The sequence below is a fragment of the Montipora capricornis genome, chromosome 14 (genome assembly GCF_036669925.1).
Source record: "Montipora capricornis isolate CH-2021 chromosome 14, ASM3666992v2, whole genome shotgun sequence".
NCBI lineage: Eukaryota > Metazoa > Cnidaria > Anthozoa > Scleractinia > Acroporidae > Montipora > Montipora capricornis.
In genome coordinates this window covers 48,671,709-48,686,684 of record NC_090896.1, presented here as the reverse complement: position 1 = coordinate 48,686,684, position 14,976 = coordinate 48,671,709, and the positions used below count along the sequence as shown (strand labels likewise).

The 14,976-nt window shown below is 37.9% G+C and overlaps 1 protein-coding gene and 1 pseudogene across 1 annotated transcript in view; both read left to right on the top strand.

Annotated features, from left to right (window-relative positions):
- LOC138031301 (large ribosomal subunit protein eL30-like) overlaps window positions 1-1,931 on the top strand; it is a 5,780-nt gene extending 3,849 nt beyond the window's left edge. The window contains exon 4 of the mRNA XM_068879007.1: window positions 1,675-1,931. Within this exon, the coding sequence (XP_068735108.1) occupies window positions 1,675-1,882 (208 nt within the window). The 3' untranslated portion in view covers window positions 1,883-1,931. The remainder of the gene's footprint in view (window positions 1-1,674) is intronic.
- A 2,545-nt stretch (window positions 1,932-4,476) lies between these two features.
- On the top strand, window positions 4,477-14,698 carry LOC138032361 (uncharacterized; annotated as a pseudogene).
- Window positions 14,699-14,976: the final 278 nt, after the last annotated feature.

Below are 14,976 nucleotides of genomic sequence, written 5' to 3'. Positions count from 1 at the left end.
TGCGGTAGCATGAAGCGACTAGGAGTATTTCCACTCCCCCCTGGATGGGATGCTAGTCCATCGCAGGGTTACCCCCAGCATTTTCGCCAGTACCCATTTATACACCTGGGCAGACAGAAGCACCATGAGAGTAAAGGTTCTTGTCCAAGAACACAACATGATGTCCCCAGCCAGGACCCAAACTCGGACAATTTGATCCGGAGTTCTCGTTGCTAAAGCTCGCTAATTTTAGTCATCAACTTGGGGCATCCTGAGGAGTGATTGGGTTAAAACAAAGTTCAATAACTTGATGCGTCTTCTATGGGTGCGTTGTGCTGGGTGCTGGCATTACAGTAACAAATGATATTTTCCTGTACAGGGTTACGATGCATATTGGATGCTGTATATGGTTCATGTAAAAACTGAATAGCAGTTGACATTGTAGGAAAATAGGATACAGTACCAAAGCATCTATCATTGTGTTATTGGCAACACGATAAATTATAAAATGTAATTTACAAACTTCTTAAGGGAGATTTGCACATAAAGGTTACATATATGGTTAATTTTGGATATGAGTCACTTGCTCCTTCATCTACATGTAGCTTACCTCTCGACTTCACCATAAATTGTGTTGTATAAATTGGACCTAAGACGCTCTTAAGACGTACATTCCTAAGTCATAAACATGTAAATGGTTGAATGTCATGACATATTTCTAGTTGCATTTGGAAATCATAATTATTCAAAAATACACTCCTGTACATCTGATAATAGAAAATCTTATCCTCTTTTACTCATAATTATTCACATGGAAGAGCCCCCAGGGGGGGAGCTATGCAATAAAGTATGTATGTATGTATGTATGTATAATTGATTAAATTTTTAACACAAGTTCTTCTATCTGGTTTGATGAAGCAGTAATGCTGTTGCAAACTTTAAGATACTTTAGTATAAGTACACAGGTGATTATACAAAATCACACGCTCTCATTGGCTCGCTATCTCAGATTATCAGCCGATAATCACCTCGACGGACAAAATGGCTCCCAGTAGTCATTTTGGCACTGTAAGTGAAGATGATTTCGCGTTGAAATGTTTTTTTTTCTCTTTTTTGAAATAATCACCTGTGTATTTATACTAAAACAATTATTCGCCTCAGGCTCAGTGATTATCGGTGATATTCACCTCGACTTCGTTTCGGTGAATATTCACCGATAATCACTTCGCCTTTGGCGAATAATTGTTAAGTAAACAGTACAGCATTTGTTTTAATAGGTGTATTTTGGGTGAACACATGCTTTTGTTGGTTGCAGCTTTTTACATGTTGGAATATCACAGTGGCCAGAGAAAAAGGAATTTGAATCATACATGTATTTACTGTGTTTTCCCACAAACAACTTTTTGGAGACAAGTCTTCTCATATTTTCAAAAAATATTGAAGCCTCAAACAAACTGTTATACGACTCACTCAATGGAAATCTGCTGCATTAGTACTAGTCCTCCTCTAAATACCGATTTCAGTTTAAAGGAGCAATATGTGAAGGGGAAAAATGGTAATTTATATCAGCAAGTCACCAATGCAAGGTCTTGGTGCTCTAAATTCAATCTAAAGTTCCTGAATTGTTGTATGTAAAAAAGTGCAGGGGCTCTATTGTGCAATGGTTTTAACAATTTTGTTATGTTTTGTTCAAAGGAAAAGTGAGATAGAGTATTATGCCATGTTGGCTAAGACTGGAGTTCATCATTACACTGGTAACAACATTGAACTTGGCACAGCTTGTGGCAAGTACTTCCGTGTGTCTATCCTCAGCATCACTGATCCTGGCGATTCTGACATCATTCGATCCATGCCATCGGAACAACAGTCGCAGACACAACCATCTACTCAGACACAACAATAATTACATTGCTGTAAAATGAGAATTAAATATATTTCTTGCAAACAAGAAAGTGATTCTCCCTCTGCTTCCATTTGCGTTAAAAGAAGTAGTACATATGGGTTATTAGGGAGCTTAAGCAAGCGCATTTTTGAGACGCAGACGGCAACCGGAAGAGAACATGTCGCGTGCCAGGACTGTGATGCCTCCAAGGTTTTTAAACTAATCATCTCTAATGGAGCAAAGATACTTAGGAATGTAAATGTAGTAGCGTCAAGACAAGATGAAAGGGAAAGAAGCTCACTTCCGGTTGCCGTCCACGTCTCAAAAACGTGTGTGCTTAAGCTCCCTATTGACCAAGCGTGAGGTCAAGATGGCTTGATATTGGCCAAGTTCATTTTTTGTGTTCTCATCTCTGTCCATAAAAACGCAAAAAAAAAAAAAAAAGAACGAGTCCAACATTTAGCCATCTTGAGTGAACAAGCTTGGTCAATAAAGGATTTATTATATGGGATAAAACACCAAAAAATTATCTTTGATCTTGCGGAACCAAGAAAGAAATCCCGAGCAAGCAAGATAGCTCCATCTTGCCCACTCGGGTAGCCAATCACAGCATGCGATTTGGTTCATCTTGCCCAGCTAGCCATATGAAATAACAATATTTTAGTTACAGTAGCAACTCTGGGTTCATTTTTTTCAGGCTTCTCCATTCACTGAGATGGTCATTGTAATGTCAAATCCCTATAAACGTGGAGTGAAACAATAAATGTAAAGGAAAACCCTCATTCTTAACCAAGTTTTGTTGGGGTATTTTCAAGACGTTTGAACATGTGATGCAGTGAGGTATAACAAATATTTTTATATAACAGCTAAGACCTAACCCTAAATCTTTATGCTTAAGATTTACATTGAAATGTTCTCTTCTTCCCCTTCCTCGGCTTCTCTCTAGGCTTTCTTCGCATTTCGTCGCCTTTTCTTTCGTGTTCTTTCTGGTCTTTATTTCACCAATATGATTTCCCGCCAAAAAGTGCAACGCTGCCACGCGATTTCCTGCCAGGGAAAATTGCCTGAACATTCCCGACCCCAGAGGCTGTCCTGCCTCCCCACCTCCACCCCGACAGTCGGTCAGGCGGGCGGGGGCGTACGCTAACGCCAGGGCGGAAAGAGGCCCTTCCGAAGCCATAACCAAAATTTCTCGCATAGGACAGATTTCCCAAAGAATCTTGATGCTTACTAATACAGAGATATTTTTGCGCGGTTTAAAACTATCCGGAGAAAGTAGATCTTAATAAGTACTCTTGGTATCCAAAAAGAAAATTTGGGGTAACCATGCATTTTTCAGAGATAATTAAGTTTCAATTTGAGAAAGAACGCCACACATTGCTTTATACTTTAAAGCTTTTTACAAATATTATTCATGAATTATCTTTGAAAAATGCGTGGTTAGCCCCAATTTTCTTTTTGGATTTTAATAACACTTGTTAAGATCTACATTTCCTGCATAATCACACACCGGGGCAAAAATATTGTTAATTAGTAGGCACCGTCCTTAAAGTCCTGAAAGAACAAGAAATATCAGAAATATGGTCGCACACGAACAGATTCGGAACAGATCGAACATTGGCCGAGGTTCAGTGCCAGTGAAAGAACGAATTCGTAATTCATGAGCACTTCTGAAAGGTTAAAAGGTAGAGTTACCTACCAGAAGAGTGCCAATGCGTGAGAAATGCTCTTGTCAGCGTCAGAGCAGGGGCACCCAACGAGATAAAAGTTCAAAACCACTTAAAACATAGCATTGTTAAACGTATTTTAGTATGTAAACGGTAGATATAGGCATATCTTTATCCCCTACAAATTTTTTCATCTGTTCGGATTTCCTAGCTGAAAGTCTAGAGATCCGAAATTTATAGGGATCAAAACTTACCTTTTCGAAAATTTCAGCCAGAAAAAAGGCTCCCGGAAATTCTAGGTGACCTTTTTAGGGTAAAAATCCGTTAAAAATAGGCAATGATACCATTTTTTAGATGTTCGAAAATCCTAGGACAGGCAGGCAAGCAAGAAATTTTACAACAAATGTTCCGAAAATTCTAGATCTCAAATCGTCTTCGAATTTGACATCCAAGTTTCAAATTTGAGTCTTGATTTTCATATTCGACATCCAAGTTTTATATCCAACATTGAAGTTTTTAATTTGACGCCATATGCCTGACCCTCGAGCATCGGGAGTATTTCAAGTTCATTTCAAAGTCACTAAAAAAGGATACCATAAATAATCCCTTAGTCGCCCACAGTTGGTCTTTCAACCTCGAAGGCCACATGAACAAATTTTATAATATAAATAGGGTAGGGAAAAAGTTATTCACTTATTAACTGAAGTGCTCCTCACAGTTTTTTCGCGTAAAGTACTCAAAACCCTGAGATATTTGAAGTATGAGCAGTTAGAGGTGTTGAAATATTCGTTTGTCGTGCAAGAATGTAGTGCGTTTCACGAGTACTCTTGAATATCATTCGACTATGACGTCATTGTTCGTAATTCCCTCTCGTGAGGTGTCGCAATAGCATCACGTGACCTCCTTTTATGGCAGAGTATCAAACGGAAGTTGTCATACGCGTTGCTTTGCAACAGGAAGAGGGAGTAGCAACTTGGTTTACCTAAAATATCCCTTTCACAACGCTTCGGCTACAGCCCTCCAGCTATGGACAAAGTAATAAGCCATATCTAAGCTGAATCGTAAGTGGAATGAACATAAAAGATCGTAACTTCTTTAAAAGTGCTGAAAGAGCTTTGGATTGCTTTAATTTACAAAGCGGTCCTATGTTCTGTTATGACAAAACTCACTATAATTCTCCTGCGCACTCAAAGATATAATGATCTGTTCCGGGGCATGATCCTGAAAATGGGCCGCATTCTTGGCGTTATTTTGGCGACTTTGGTTCAGTAGATAAAGCGATCGAAGGCTCCGTAACATGGCAGAATTGGAGAGAGGGATGAAGGGGTTGAAGAACCGGGTCATCAAAGAAGGCTTTCTTCGCAAGAAGACGAGTGTCCTAAGGCAATGGCGTACGAGGTTTATTGTACTTAACAGACAATTGTTGTGCATTTTCAAAAAGGAGAACGATGAAAAACGCGGGAGAACTGCAGAGGGGCGAATATTTTTGATGGACATCGAGGCGATTGAGAAGTTTGAAACCAAGAAGCGAAAATACTGTTTCAACTTAATTGTGGAAGGGAAGCCGTTGTCTTTTTGTTGCAGTTCGGATCTGGACAGAGAATGCTGGATGCGATCAGTGCAGACAGCTAAAGACAATGAACTGAAAGCAGAAGAAACTGATCCAGTGAGAAGAAAAAGCATTAAGTTAACTGGTGGATTAAAAAGGATTACCATACAGAGGGAAAGGGCCAAGGCTTGGGTTGCACTATTAAAGATGTCGGTGGTTTTATATTTGTTAATCGAATCTTGGACGAGGGTCCAGTTTTCACATCTGGGATTTTGAGACCAGGTAAGATCTCTTTATCAGTTAAATTAGTCAATTTCAATTTAGTGCATACAGTATTTTGTGCGGTTTGACTACTGATATATTAGAAAAAAAAATTTTCTACACGGGTTATTGAAGATCCTTTATGACTATCCGTTGTGTTTATGTATGAACAACATCTGCCTTTTGCAATTTCACGCTCGTGGGCGGCATGACGTTCATCGGCTCTGCAGTCAATTAGTTCTGCTACTCAGTGTGGATGGTTAACTGTAGAACATGTTTTGTAATTTATAGGCGGATAAGAGAACCATTTTGTGAGAAGCTAATTTCCCAACTAATCTTCTTTCAATATTTGATCGTTAACAAGCATGTGGCATAACTTAATGTTCATTAATATCCAACTTATTTTCGGTTAGCATTTAATTTCCCACAAAGGAAATTTATAATTATCAGCGTTGTTCGCGCGTTGGAAAGTTCTAGTAAAACTGTGTGTGCGGAGGAGGAAGAAATATTTTTGTGTTATGTTGCCGCCCCCATGTCTTGGCTCCTTCGGAACTCATCCAACTATTTATATTCCTGAGGCTTTCGTATTTGAAGGTCTTTGTGAAGATTTTTCTGTCTTTGGCCCTCTTTGTTGTCTTTGATTTTAATGTGCGGTGAACGCTTGTTATTCGTCTAATTGTAAAATTCACATGCTAATTTGTAGGTGCTGTTTCTGGTAATGTACGTTCGCGTTAATTATCATTATTGCATTACTAAAATATGGCACGCAAATTTTGTTCATCCCTTCTCAGTTCAGCAACGATTTTTAGCAAAATAAATTCGCTTATTTGGAGGAAATTTGGACGAGCTATAAAAGATTTGGGCCAAACAAATGCTTTATTGGAAAGAAAACAATTTACCGTGTAAATGCAGGTGTTAATTAACAATTATTCCACGAGCGCGCGTTGGATATGAGATGGTAAATAGCTAACGAGGCGCGTAGCGCCGAGTTGGCTATAACCAGTCTCATATCCAACAAGCGCGAATGGAATAATTGTTTTATTAAATTCCTTAAACTCCAAAAGTTTGGAAGTACGAAATACGAGTGAAAAAAAGGGAGAAAATCATAGCGAATCGAAAAAACTTGATGAAGATGCGATGCTGTGTAATACCTGGTGGTCAGACAGACGCAGGCTCATCACAAAAACATTTCTTATCTTTTCGCGTACTTCTAAGCTTCGAAATTGATCCAGACTTTCCCCAAAAACGTTTTTCTTGTGCTTTATACCAAGAGAAATTTCGATTTGTGGCGTAAAAAAATTTAGCTTAGCAACGTTTAGCGCAATCATTTACCTTTTATGGTAAAACTAAGGTATATGAGCTGATAACCGAGATTGAGTGAACCAATCAGAGCACGAGAATTGCATTATCCGAGGTTGAGAATTTACTCATACTAGTTATTCCTTAAGCTGTTTGGATATTAATCGTAAACAGAATTCTTGAATCTGACTGGTTCTTTACGGGCATATTTGTTGCGTAATTATTGGCGGGTGATCATGTGGGGGTCCAGTTACAGGTATCCAATTTGAACAACTCCAGATTGGTACCTGTAATTCGACACCTACACCATTCACGGTTTAATCACATGCACCTGAGTGGGGTCTTTCTTGCTGTTTTCCTATGTTTTCCTAATGTTTGCAGAACAGATTGAATATAATTTTACCCTTGCATTTTGTTATAGTTACTATTAATTAGTAAAAGAGTTGTACAATTTAGGGATAATAATAATAGTAATAATAATAATAATAATAATAATACTTTATTTACACACGCTTTATTTAGGGTTTATTTACACACGCTTTATCTAGGCTCATAATTACAAATCAGCCTCGTTCTGCACGCTTGGCTGATTTTGAAATATTATTACTCAGTCCTATTACTATAACTTATCATAAAAACCACAATTTTCTTGATTGTGATTGGTTTTAAAAACTCCTATTTTCCACTAATTCATTTGCAAAGTTGTTATTGGACAGTTATTTATAGGACAGTTCAGTAAGCCAATCACATTCAAAGTTGTAGTTTAAATCAACCAATCACAACCTTGGTTTCAACCTCCATAGAAACAGTGTAGGAACTCCTAAATTGGGGCGTTCTTTCTTTCTTTCTTTCAGAGGGACTTTAAACAATTTACCCCTCCTTTGTCAGTCTTTTAAATTATGCAAATTTTCCCTTTCTTTCGAAACTTAGCTCTTCTTCTTTTCTCAGAAATTGTAATTTTTATGATTAATAATTGGTAAGAGGAATTTTTGTCATCAAATTCGGTCTGTAATCATACTCGTGATAAACACTCGTGATTTTGTTATCACTTGTCTGATTTCAGACCGAATTGGACTCCACTCAGTCCTTAATTACCAGTACTAAAATCTCTTGCTTGTGCATCATCAGATCTCTCGTTTGCCCTGTTTTTCAAATATAGTCTTAATAATCTAGGAAGAATAGTTGTTCCCATCGTGAATTATATTTTAAGTTTCTTATTTTCTTTGAGGCAACCATCATGAATTTCTGATAACGTCAAAAAATCCAGACGAATTTTTGAACTGGACATCAAACAGTGTATAATAAACTGTCCACAAGAAATGAAAAAATTACAATGCTATTTCCGTATAATTTTGAGGTCTTTAAAAACAATTCGTAACTGTGTGCATAAACACAATCATTTTTATCAGGTATCATATTAAACGAACTGAGGCTTAGAAATAAATTTGCATAGTTGTTAGAAGGTGATGCCATCTAATGTCATGTTTTAAGCCAAAATAATACTCTAAAAAGTATATTACCAAAGCTGCCCGGCATCCTCAGAAAATTTAGAATGCATGTGTTGGTGGAGATCAAACAGTGAAAACAGGACGGTGTAATTGAATGATCATTAATACATCACCAGCACCCAACAAGGGGATGTTTGTACTCAGGGCCACAGCAGGCCCGGAAAAACTGAGGGGACACAAAGATATTTTAAAATTTGGGGGTTTTGGGTTTGGAGGACCCATAGGATGGGTGTAAACCCTTTCTTTGTAGGGGGGGACTGGGGGCATGGATGTGATGTACCCCCCAAGTAAACCCTTAAACAAAAGCATAGTGCATTTCAATGATCCAAGAGGCTTAGTAAAGTAATTATAATGTGATCACTAAACATGAATATTCATTTCCATTGATTCCTTATTGGAACTACACTATCCCTGGTTTTCCCAATAAAAATCTAATGGCGTTTCAAAAAATCATTACCATATATACCCGTGTATAAGTTGACCTTTTATGGCCTCAAAAGAAGCTCCAAAAATCGCCCTCGACTTAGACACAGGTCAAAGATTTAGAGCCAAGTTCCAGCTAAGTAATTTATTCAAAATTAACATATTAATGTTGTCTTGGGCATATCATAACGAAAGCAGTGGACAAAAGACTTCAAAATGAATGTAAGCAATTCCAGTTGAAATGAAAAAGGATTTGTCCAACTCTAAATGTTAAAGATACTAACAAGCACAAATATAAAATAGACACTGGAAATTTTCGTTTTCCAAAGGTGGAAAGCTCTAAAAGGCATTTCTGTTTCTTCAAATAAAACGTGATTGTTCAATGGCTTAGTAACCTGATGCAATACCTTGTGTTTGCGTGCAAGCATCGTCACTCGTGTTGCCTGAAAATGCTGGTTGGTAATGATTGTTTTTTATTCTTTATACAAACCTGGCTGATTTAAATGCTTTTGCAAGCTTCGTATTGTTTGGTTTACGAGTTTTTTTTTTTGTTTGTCATGTGAGAAATTATAAGTCATTAGGACCAATTAAACCATGCACATTTTGCATCATTCACAAGTTATTTTCAAAGATTGACTCCTGCTTCTGTGATGTTGTGCTTATCCTCTAAAGCCCTTTATTATTGAACAACGAAACAGGTTAGTCTGAGGTTTACATGTTCGAGTTTTGGAGAACTTTTCGAAACTCAAGGACAAAATGCATGCATATACAACAACTGCTGAACCACAAAACTATTAAGTGCTTAAGGCCCTGGTTTTTTTGTCTCCACAGGTTTAGAAATCGAAGAATACAAGATTAGTATCCCATGAACATTTAACAAAGAAATTAAGAAATTGCCTTTTTTACCATCAAAAATGGGAGGTCGACTTTAATACACATGGGATCGACTTATACACGGGTAAATACCGTAACTGTCTTGTTTAACATAAGCACAACAGTGGAACAGAGTCAATTCTTTGGTACTTCCAACACTGCCTCAGTAAGCAAATGAATATTGAAAAAATTAAAGAACAAAACAAGGGCTGTACACGTCTGAATCTTGAAACCATTTTTGATCTGTAAGAGTCATCATAGTAAATTTGTAGTTACTATACCAGGAATCTATTACCTGCACTGGACTGTCTGAGTTGCCTTAGAAGCATACATACACTTAATCAGCAAAACACAGCATCCATACTTTCACTGTAGTGCAGCCATGGGTGGTGATCAAACCACTGCAACTGAAAGGACCTAATTCCTGTTGCCTTAGGACTTAAAAGGAAATTATTTCTTGGCTGATTTATTCTATCTCCAAGTAGAGGTAACAGGGAACCAACTGCATCAATAGACTCAACAGCAGCATAATCCTGGCCACTCTCAAACTCCTCTCTGGCATTTCTGCAGCACAAGCTAGACTTTTCTACTTTCTCATCCTTGACGTGCAGCCTTTTATTTGTTTGTGCAAATACGATGTTAAGAACAGTGTCGCTTTATTATCCTGGGGCCTTACCAAGGATAAGAGTGACTTTTGCTTTGATATTCAGGGTTTTTGAGAGGACATTGCTGAGTTTAATTATGTTCCAAAGACAAATCCAGTAATGAAGAGAGTGAGTCGCATGCATGTCAAGATGATTTGACATATTTATATTTTTGGCTCATTTCTCATTTGCTGTAATTTGTAGCTGTTTTTGTTTTCTGTAATCTTGTATCACCAAATAAAAAGAGTAAATATATGAACTGGTGAAATGGTACTGTAATTAAAGTTTATCAGGAATGATTCTATCCGGAATTATTGACATCTTGTTGTTTTGAACTTCTGGAAGAAGAAATTCTTTTTTCAACATTTGACACTTGTGTGTTTTTACCTTTTGGGGCAAAAAAGTGGAGGGACACGGGCCCCCGTTCATCTGAAGAGACTTTTGGAATCTCCATATTCATTTTATCTCATGGAAGATGTCTGCAATGATGTTAGAGAACACCTTGTTGGTGCAAATTTAGAAGCAATTGGCTGTTACGAAACGTGTATGTAATACCGGTATATACAATATGAGTGGCAGATCTGATGCGAATATTGTATGTGACGTATTAAGGGTGCATTCTTTTGGGAATATCCTGGCTATTCTCATTCCGGATCAGGAATAACAGAATACACAGAATATCAATTCTCAAAAGAACACAAATTATGAAAACGGAATATTTTTGGCAAAGTGACCTAGGAACTATTGTGTCCGGGCATGCGCCAGATGCGTTGGCATGACGACTGAAAAAGGTTTCCCGAAAGTTTGGGAACACAAAGCATTGAAATATGGCCATAAGTACAGGCTTATGGCGGGTTCCTCTAATTTTTCAGTTTACTTTATTTGCTAAAAACTATAAGGGGGAAGATGACAAACGAATTTTTTGTATTTGTAAGTGCTTTGCATAGTGCAAATGCATTCCAATACGCTCTTTCTCTTGATGTTGACTTAACTGAAAAAACGGTCGTGCTTTTTGTACAAACAAACTGATAGTTCTTTTTGTTCTAGCACCAGTAAAGAAACAGAACAGAGGCCAGCACACCCGCATCTATGGTAGAAACTTTGGCTTGCTATTCCATTCAATTTTCAATTTTCAAGCCGGCAGGTGACCGGCCGACCATGTATCATTTCCCGCCAAAACTTCCCCAAAAGAACGCATATTCTGCTTATTCCAAGTGAACCGTATTCCGTTCATTCCGTTCATTCTGCTCCCAAATACCGTCTATTCTGTGTATTCCTATTCTGGAATCATACCAAAAGAACGCGCCCTAAATGTCAGCATTTATAATAACTGTTAACGTACACTAGGTATTTTTGGTGATTCAAGAACTTTTAACAGGGAGAATCGAAGCAAACATTATGAAAATGAAGAGAAATCTTGAATAATATTAACAAGTTTAATAATAATATTTAAAAATCAAGATCAGTAGCCAGGTAGTATAGCACCTAATAATTATTATTATTATACAGCATCAACAACATGCTTCCCCTTATCTCATCATCTGCCATGCAGTTCTTTTCTCTGGCGAGCATCTTCTTTCTAAAGCTTTAACAAGTTTAATTATCAAACACCAAAACATAGCAGTTCATCTACAGAGTTCTAAAGCAGCCTAAAGGAAGCAGACTGAAAGCAGATTGCAAGCAGATGGAATGCATCATGTTGGGCATTACCCTTATTGATTGAAAGTGAAACACAAGGATTCGTCAAGAAACTGGTGTATACAATATCATCAAGGTTATCAGAAAGGCAAAGCATAGATGGGCAGGTCACATCACATGGCTATCAGATAATCAGTGGACCATCAGAGCTACAGAGTGGACCTCAAGATATTGGACCAGAAAACAGGGAAGTCCAAAAACATGATGGAGAGAGACAATCTCACCAGACAGCTTGGACCTGCGTGGTCAAGATTACCTTAGGACAGAGGACTCCTCCGCCAGGAGTGAATTTAGCCCTGATGATGATGATAATGAACCTGGTCTGCAGTGCCAGCATTTCAGTTATACCCAAAAAATGTAGGCTGGGGTCCAGAGACTAATGCAAGAATGTCGGTCTCTTCCTTCGTAATTCAGTCCAGTAGGTATTCAAAGAATAGCTGACACTTCACTGGCCTTTTCCAGCTGGTGACCTGGAACTCATGTCAGCTGACAAAAATTAATTTGTCCTTTCAAACATTGTAAAGTTATCTGGTGATAGAGACTAAGTTAGACTGAGAAGACTAGATGCATTATTCTTTCTACAGGCCAACACTGTGGTACTGGTCAGTGTAGCACAGACCTGTAAATTATGCGACAACTTCAACCTTGCTTAATATAACCCTTTGGCCCTCACCACCTTGGAGACATACAAGCACAAGGTGAGCGATGATTACCTCCAAAAGATGGATACCATCTGGCTGGGTGCAATGGAACATGCATGTGTCACATTCGTGTAGAAATAATCTGTGAAGAAAGCCAACAATCTGCCCCTCTTACACAAGTACAACAAGGAGATAGCTAAACTTTTCTCTACAGTAGATGTGATAGGTGAGAGCAAGGAACTGACAACCAAATGTAAAGTGGATGTCTCCTGCCTTTCGCCTTGCCATGACAGTCAAGTCCCACTTAGTTAGCAAGAAACTATACAGTGAGCCTGTGGCCAACTTCAAGCAAGCTCATGAGGTGGTCATCTGGCAACCTAATCTCTAAAACCTAAACCAGGGCTGGGAGAAGGAACCAAGGAAGTTGTCTTGAAACTTTTCTGCTTACCTTATCTGGTTCTTCCTCCTGGACTGGCAAGAGAAAATTCAATTAACTGCTGGGGAGGTTGGTGAGGCAGAGGAATTTGCAGAAGAGAAAGAGGGCAAGAGATTTTGAAGAGCTTTAGCGATGATGATTTGATGCATATACATGTAAACAGTAATACAATTATTATTGTTCCTGTGTTACTCTTGCTAGCCTGTCACAGTCAATAATAGTAGTAGAATAGTTTTATAACTATTTCTGAGTTATCATGATTTAATAGTTGAAGGGTCTTCCTCTGTTTCCTAGCCGAACTTTGTTCTTTACTTTGATCAAATTACATATACATGTTTCAACCTTTTAAAAGAGTAAAAATGAAAAGAAAAATTTTATTTGTTATGATGAAATTTCATTGAAATAAGTTGTATATATACCATATTGATGTCCAGTTCAAAAGTAATCCCAATTATTTGACTTCTATCAGAAATATAAGATGGCTTCTACAAAGGCCACCAAAAGGAGGCAATGGGCCATGATCGTTTGAAATGAAACATTGCAGGTCAGAAAAATTTATCACAAGGGTGCGTGGGATTGTAAGATTGTTTCTTCTTAACCCATTGCCTCCTGGGGTTCCCCATTGACAAGTAAAATTGTCTGGGTTAGACAGAGTAAAATACTAAGTATGGCCGGTTCAGGCCAGATTGTGAGTCAAAGGGTTAAACTAATGTGCCATTTTTCATTATTTGTTATAACCAGGAGATCAGATTCTTGACATCAATGGTATTGAGATTGGTGGTTGTTCAGTGTCTGAGGTCAGTGAGATCATCAGAGGCAGTCCTGAGTTAGTTGTGTGCACAGTGAAACCATCCTCAGATTACCGTTATTGCGATACACACAATGTTGGTGGACACACAGCATATGCTGAAATAGACTTGGATTCTTTGAAGACAAAAGAGGAAGATGATAGTGATGACACATCAAATAGTGGAGGCATTGAGAGTGAAGATAAGATGGACAAACCTAGAGCCAACTCATACATTGGGCTTAAAAGACATTCCCTACCATCCATCCTCCCTGGCTCGCTCATGGAAGCTGCTGCAGTACAGAGAAAAGATAGCAAAATGAACTATTTAGAGTTGAATTTCCAAGGAGCTGATAGGCCACGTAATCTTAGTGATGCATCACTGTGTCCAAAGATACCCCCAAGGAGCAGTAAACCGAGAAGCAGGCCAGGTGCATACATTGAACTGGAGTTCAACCACAACAAGAGTGAAGACAAGTCTGTTGAAGCACCAGGGAATAGAAAAAGCAGTTCACTTCCACGTCAATAGAATGATTGGGCAACACAGAAATGTTCTTGATTTTGGTAACACAAGGCAAAAACATGAAAATGATGACTACATTGTACAAACGTTCAAAGTTCACAGTACTTATGTCTTTATAGGAAATAAATTGTAATAATTCATTGTTGCACGGGCAAAAACAGAAAAGGTTTCCATGGAATGGACACCAAGAAAGCAAAGAATAGATATTATATTAATTATTATTATTTAATAGGTCACTGATTGATTAGGACAGCCATTCCAGTGAATGAAATGATCATTATTTATTAAAACTATCACAGTTATTTTATTCCTGCTGGAAACCATGTTTAACCTAATCTTCATTACCAATTTAGCATTATTTGAGCTACTTAAAGTGCGTATAACCTCAGTTTTTTTGTCATCATGGCACATTGTTTTCAACCTTTGCCAAAAATAGTTTTGCTGGCATGTTTCTTTGAGTTCAAGTTTTGTGATATGTACTGTATGCTGTAAAAAAACAAATACAAATCAAGTTTTGATTGTTGGTGATTATGACATCCTGATAACCCTGAAACATATTTTTTTTTCTGTTGGAACTGGAATGCAAAGTCGTTTGTGGTGTCATTGTGGGGATTTTTGATAGTTTTCACTAGCATGGAGGCTAAACTGTAGATGTAGTTGTAAACTATAGTATTCAGGGCCATTTATTTCCATATCATTGAATAACAAAAGCTCCTATTGTTACACGTCTCGTTCAACAAACGCTTCCAACTAATATTTGCATGTGCTGGCCTTCTGTGGCACTGAATTCCCATGATGGGCATTTT